Genomic DNA, 7391 nt, shown 5'->3' on the forward strand with positions numbered 1-7391 from the left:
CCTCTTCTTCGAAGACCTTCAAGAAGCACAAACCCTGTTGAACACAGTAACCACCATCATGCCATCTTTTGGCATGTGCTTTGTACCTTCAAAGTGCAAAGTCATGCTTCAGAGCGTGCAGTTTGCCAACATATCCCATACAATTCAAGGAGAACCATTGGAGATTGTGGAAAATTTTACATACCTCGGTAGTTGTATTAGCTCTAACGGAAATGTGTCTGATGGAGTCAGTGCCAGAATCTCAAAGGATCGAATCACGTTTCATAATTTGCGTCACTTTGGCGTCAAACAGACATATCACTAGATCTTAAGGGTCGCGTGTAAGGGCTGTGTTGTTTTAAGGGTGCGAGACGTAGCTCCTGTGGACTGGTGGTGAGGTGTTTTCAGGTTTTTGACCAGCGATGCCTCAGGAGAAAATCGGAATCGTTTAGCCGTAGCGCCCTTTCGGTGCCTAGCTGCCATACCACACGATGGAAGCGCGAGGGCTGGGATACTGCCCAAGCCTAGACAGGGAAAGCCGAGAGGCAGAGGTCGGGTTCGAACCACGGACTTTCCGTCAGTAAATTCGCACTCTAACCACTGTCCATCTCGCCCCCCCCCCGATGTCTCAGAAGCATGAATGGTTTTGAATGGCGTTAGCGCGTTAGTAACGAGGTGATTACAAAACGGGTATTAGGTTGTGCGGGGTAAACATAAAGCACTACCAACTACGACGGCTCGGTCATGTGGCACGCATGCCGAAAAACCGTTTACCGAGACGAGTGTTGTTCATCGTGTCTCCTTCAAAATGAAGCAGACCACGAGGTGGACAGCGCAGGACTTGTCAGAAAGACGTGAAAGAGAGCACGAAGAGTTTGGGTGTTGTACTCCTTCAATGATGGGGTCCCCGTGACCCCATTTGTGTTTGTCTGGAGACGCTGCAAGGAATGGTGGTTAATCGATGTCAGTGGCCTTTGTGTTGTCAGATTCTTTAGATTGTCTGATTGAGCGTTCGGAGGTGCACGCACCTCAGAATGCGTGACATAGGCCAGCACTAGGTCCCCTCCCTCATCAACTCTTTTTCTCTTCTTTTGAATCTAGGGTTTTAAATATAATTAGACGAACCTTGTGGTCGTACGGCAGTGAAGCAGCAGCGTCAACATTGATATTGCTGTTTTTGATAATGATGATGATGATGGGCTCGAGATAGCTCAGTGGTAAAGGCGCCAGCTTACGGACCGGAAGGTCCGTGGTTCGAATCCAACATCAGTATCTTAACTGCTCCTGTTTCCATAATCCCTAGTGCCTGTACCTGGATTGTAAGTGGTGTGTTTACTGATTGCACGTCCAGTAGCATGACCTTACACACATGCAAAGTGCATATTTAAGGGGCGGAGGACTTTGATTAGTTTATCCAAAGGCGTCTGCGCCTTCTGCTCTTCGAAGACTAGAAGCATGTCGTCTGCATATTATAGATGGACGAGATAGCTCAGCGGTTAGAGCGCGAACTTACTGACCGGAAGGTCCGAGGTCCGAATCCGAACTCTGGCTATCTTGGTTTGAGCAACCTGGCAGTATCCCAGATCTCATGCCTTCTTCCGTTGACATGGGTGCATGATATGAATGCCCAATGTGGACGACTAAGCCCGAGAGAAGCACAACTAAGGGGTATATTTGAAGTCAATGCTCAGCGCATGGATAGCGTTGAGCGAGTGGTTTAGTTGTGTGCACATCATTGTCTGTTCCCAGCCAGTACGAACTTCCAGAGCAAACACTCAGATCGAGTTGCTTGAGGGCCTCAACCGCAAGACGGTTAAGGGCACAATTGGACCATGTGGGTATCAGTTACCTGGGTACGCAACTTGACTCTGATTATGCTACCGTGCGTACCCGGTTACCAATTCGCTTCCCGTCAGCATTTGTTGGGGATATCAATATCCCCCAGAAAACGCTGTTTTTATGTGTGCTAGCGAACTCCTGGCATCTTCAAGGTCAAACTATGAAAAATCAATGGCCTATTGATACTCCAAGGAAATTTAAATCCGACCACGTACAGGATACCATTCTTTCCACTGACTTGGGTTCGGAAGCTCCGGGCATCGCCTGTTGATCGTGTGTTGTTGGATTATTAAAGTTTGTGTCCGAGGTTCTCGTCTTCTTACTATTCGCCGTGCTAGGAGTCTGTATCAAGCAACATAGCTGGGGATAGAGTATTGCCACAATCCGCATTATCATATTGTTTGCTCGCTGCGTGACCGAACCGTAACAGGTTGAAAGCAGCATCATGGGAAATTTATTCTGCCAAGAAATTATATTACGACATCTTGAGCACCATGCCAAATGAAACGAGACAGCATTTGTTCGGTTGAATGATATAAATGAGGCTCAGAGTTGGACGAGGATGGGCATCAAGAAGTAGTAATGAGGTCGAATAAGATGTGGTAAGCAGAAACGAAACGGACTGAACCGATATTATTGTTACCGTAGAATCTAATACCATCAAAGTAAACAGCTCAAATGCTATTCGTTTTGACTTATTTATCCTAACTGAAACAACCCAAGCAAGACCAACGTTTATAAGTGGGTAAAAAATGAAGCTGCAATGAAGCGCTAAGCGTTGCAAACTCATTCACTATCAATAAAACTGAATGCTTCTGGAGTCATCCACGTAATCATTTACAGCAACCCCACTGATGCTTCACTGTCGCACAACCATGTCAATTTATCTGAACAAAACCCCAAAAATAAAGCCGTCACGAAGACACTAGACCTCACCGTGGTGTGACGGTTTGCTCACCTCCATAATCCATTGAACGTGTGACACTCAGAGACATACTGAGTCTTCTGGTCCCCCAGGTTAGAGGTTAGAAAATGTGAATTGATCCTCCGGAATGCAACTTAACCTGACGGTCCTATGCCAACCAGCGTTGCCTCACAGATATACTTTTGAGTCGAAAGCTTTGTTCTCGGGCCTTAATCGTCCTCGGGTCTAGGTTTCGACGCCTTGCCAGTATCACAGCCCATGTAGGATAACGAACCGCGAACACAAATGACTTCATTGTAGGGACGTTTCGGAGTCCTGCGGGTGTTGACTCTAAAGGATCGCTACTGTACATAATGAGTTGAACCCGAGACATATTGATGAAAGGAAACTGGCTATGGGACTGTCGTTGCGTAACGACAGATGCCGAGGCGTTTCGTAAGCTGCTAATCAAGTTCGGTTGGACCGAATAGAGAACGCCAGAGTCAAAAAAATTCTCCGACGAAAGATTAAACGTGTGGAGTTACTAAAAGAAACCAATTATTGAGTGGGAAGTACTAAAGTAGCATGAGGCTTCCACGGTTTGCATCCAGTCAGATGGATTGGTTTACTAAGACGTTGTGCTTACCTCACTCATTTGTCGCTTGCGTAATTCCTTCACTTCGTCAGTGTATGCGTTGTGGTCGGTTTCGATTATATATGCTATGTTGGAATCGGGATGAAAAACCATTCTTCGTGGGGTATATTGCAAAGGATAGCTGGTCTGATTGAAAACAGCCCCAAGTTTCTCCAAAGCCATGATGCTGGAACGAAAACACCGAGTGATAAGGCAAACAGCAACAAATAACGTTTTACTGGGTACCTAGAAAGCAATGGATAAAAAGGCTCGGCGATTCGTACATCCATATAAGATCAATGAAAAGATAACAAGACCCTTTCAAGGCCAATCGATTTCCAGTGGTTGTATAAACCAACAAAGGAAGTCAAAGTGTGAAGCATAGCTGCTAGGCGACCAGAGGTAGGGGCGCTAGGATTGTGCTGAGTTTCTCACACCCGGATATTTAATTTGGACCCCAACAGCAAATCGCCACACACACAAATCCTTAGAGCATCAGCATGCACCAAAGTGCCCATACGTTACAGTCAAAGTCTATTTATCGGCTACAAACTGTGTACCGAAGATACATTGGCTCAAGGTGCTAGTTTCGATCACCGGAAAGTGGGGAAGGTGTGGGTCATAGATTGCAGGCGACGGTATGCTTGGTTAGTTCGAGAACTGGGTAGCTACGCATTGAAAACGATAGCTTTTGTGCACGACTGTCATTTACTGCGCCGTTGCGCCATTGTTGAGTTCAGTCCCGTGTACACATCCAGGGAGGTGGTTATGGCCCTGGTTACTGGTTAGTGTTTTCATACTTCGTTGCCAGGTCATATATTCACTGTCAATCTCTCGGGCGCCTCCACTGAACAAAGGGCTGAGTGAAGACAGCGATGTGAAACCGACGGTCTTCTGGCATGTGAGGTACATGTCCTAACCAGCGTATGAAGCGTGATTCAGCGTAATTCACCTATCACGGGAGCTCAAGCCTAGACTGGCGGAGGTGGGGGTTGAACTACGAATCTTCCGGTCAGTAAATCTAACTACTGAGCCGTCTCGCTCCAACATCAGCATTACTAAACCGATGCTCCCACCAGAAATAACTAATGCTTCGGAGAAACCGATGGTCAAACACCGACATCTTTCGTATGTCGGTGCGTAGGGGCCACAAAGCAGTATGAATCGAATCGCCGCAATGCAACTCCACCTGACAAACTCACGCAACGTCAGCGCCGTAGGTGTCGGAGGTTGGCAACATCTGTCCTGGCCTTTCCGATTCGAGAAATAATCTCACCTCTAGCCAGTCCACCGGAACTTATACAGCTGCCCAGGTAAACAGATTTATCCACCCCATTGATTGACCAGTCTGCAAACATTAGTTCTGGGTTTTGGTCCCACCCAGTCTTTTAGAAGCACTTTACACTATGCAGGTGTAAACCACATGCCAAACCGTGAGGCAGTTATTTAGGCTATGTAAAATGGTTCTGGAACCAGGAGAACAACATGGTCCGCGTATTCAATTCCTGTGAGGGAGTGTCGCAATAGCATTTTGACCCCCGAGGTTTCGGAGACAGACAGAGAAGTTTTAAGCACCACATTAATGACAAAGGTAAACAGTGAATGTGAGAGGGGGAAGACTTGTATTACACCACTGCATGTGGTGAACGAGAGCTTGCCGTATGTGCGTACGTTCCCACGGGAGTTCGTATAAAGTGCCCTCATAAGGGATAGAAATTTGGAAACGACACCTTTGACCGCCAGGCACTGCCAAAATTTCTGACGACCGATTTCGGTTGCTGAGAGCGAAATGGTTTCATTGTTCCAATCGGGCCCGCTGGATTCTTTCAGTGGTTGTGTTGAAAGGGACCAGTTGAACTGTTCTTTGAAGTGTTCAGTTCGTCGCTCAAGACGATGAGTGGAGTACTGTCTCACTGATACCAGTATTCTTTTGACCGTCATACGTAACTCAATTCACAAACAAGTCCACAGTTGAACTTTTGAAGTGTTCAGTTCGTCGCTCAAGACGATGAGTGGAGTACTGTCTCACTGATACCAGTATTCTTTTGACCGTCATACGTAACTCAATTCACAAACAAGTCCAATATTGTATCGGTAAGCGTACCAAGGCGGGACGTTAGCTAGTTGTTAACTGCGAATTCCAGTAGTGGGAGAAGTGTTTGATGCTGTTAGGTGGCCCCATATGAAATCAAACTGAAATTTTGAGATTGGGTCACATTCGCTTTGACTTAGTCTACTACAGACACAGGCAAAGGTAAAGCACAGCCACTTACCGTAAAGAGTTATTACATATTGCAACGATGCCCTCGGGGCACTGTTCAGATGAAAACCCAGAAGCATACTCCAATGCCTCATAAGAAAGGGGAATCAAGTGGAAACGATTTTGGTAAGCGTAACTCAACCATGACCGACTTGATACTGATAACACAGCCTCACCACCCTGCATCATAATGCGAAATAGTTTGACTGGTCGAGTACCCAAGTAGCGTGTGCGGGTATCAGACAACTCGCCCGTCACCGGATCCAAGATAACGCGTAAGAGGACGCCATTGATCAGGCCGATATTCAAGTACAAAATCCCTGTGGCCGGTAGTGTTTCGTTTTCATTTTCATCCGTAGGACCAGAAGGTTCTCCAACACCCATTTCCACGATACACAGTGATTCGGGTGTGGAAGGGAGACCTTGCATTGTTAAAGGAGCAAGGCAATCCTGAAAGTAAAAAAAAACAATGAGTTTTGATGGTAAGCGTCCGGAACATACGAATCTCGGCTTATAAAATGTTATCTGAGTAACTTTCAATAACAAAATAATACATCGGTAGCAATGACGATGGGGCAAGCCACCACGCCACGCATATTCTTTCAAACTGCGGTTGTGTACAGCTTCGCTGACAAGGCCATTTGACACAAACAGCAAAAAACTATATGCAAAGAAACACTACACGGACCCCTAGAATGGCAACTTTAATTTCTGATTACGGCAAAAATGGTAGAACGCATGTCTACGGAAACGTGAAGAAAATCGAGGCATGACGCGCCTCAGTGTTGCAAAGCACGTGGGTCACTCAAGGAAAGACCCAGTCCTCCTCGACCATGTGGACCTGTGCAACATGTGGATTGACCTTGTGCGCACCCAGACCTAACTGCTAAATGCAGAAAAACTGGAAGAGAAACTTGTTTCACTTTCCTATTGGTAAAAGCATTTCATGAAGAGAATCACGACAGCAACTATGTTATCAGTGGGATGCCGGCATGTCAATGATTATGTCAGTAACGGCAGCGATGAACAAGTGACTGTGGCATGCGCCCAGTGTTGTGCCATCATGCTTGGACTGACTTGTGGTTTGAACCGATTCTCTCGACGTCAGCCGGGCAACCTTATTCCCTTTAGCTGTAGCACCCTTTCAGCGCCTAAGTACCGTGCCACCAGAAAAAGGCACGGGGGGCTAGGATACTGCCACGTTGCCCAAACCTTGATAGAGGATAGAGATAACCAGTCAGCTGTAACACCCTTTCGGTTCCTAGCTGCCATGCCACACCAAGGAAGCACGAGGGCTGGGATACTGCCAGGTTGCCCAAGCCTAGACAGGGGAAGTCGAGAGGCAGAGGTCGGGCTCCAAGCACGGACCTTCCGGTCAGTAAATTCGCGCTCTAACTGTTGAACATCTCGCCCCCGTCTCCAATGACCGGTTGGTCACCAACAGTCGATTACACGCTATCGTCTAGATGAGAACACGTTGCAGTTAGATACGCTGAGAAAGCACCAAATTTCGAAAGTTTGAAACCACTTAAGCGCCCCGAATGAAGAAGCCTTAGAGCCATAAAGCTAGACTATTGTCATAGATGTGTTGTACACATGGTCAATTAACTTCGATGACGGTCGTTTCTGATGCTGAGAATGAAGCGATCATAGAAACGCCGCTCACCCCTTAATAATGCGTGCACAACACAATCGCGAATTTTACGTATGCCCACATAACCAAACCTGTTAACAGAAGTCTTCCTGGATTTTCAAGGGGGGGGGGGGAAAAGGGG

General features: G+C 46.7%; 1 protein-coding gene across 1 annotated transcript in view; it reads right to left on the bottom strand.

Annotated features, from left to right (window-relative positions):
* Window positions 1-7391, bottom strand: part of T265_11823 (hypothetical protein) — a gene marked incomplete at both ends in the record, with an annotated part of 25948 nt that overhangs the window by 12380 nt on the left and 6177 nt on the right. The window contains 2 exons of the mRNA XM_009178600.1: window positions 3369-3543; window positions 5630-6066. Coding sequence (XP_009176864.1) covers window positions 3369-3543; window positions 5630-6066 — 612 coding nt within the window. The remainder of the gene's footprint in view (window positions 1-3368; window positions 3544-5629; window positions 6067-7391) is intronic.

The sequence above is a fragment of the Opisthorchis viverrini genome, assembly GCF_000715545.1.
Source record: "Opisthorchis viverrini unplaced genomic scaffold opera_v5_602, whole genome shotgun sequence".
NCBI lineage: Eukaryota > Metazoa > Platyhelminthes > Trematoda > Opisthorchiida > Opisthorchiidae > Opisthorchis > Opisthorchis viverrini.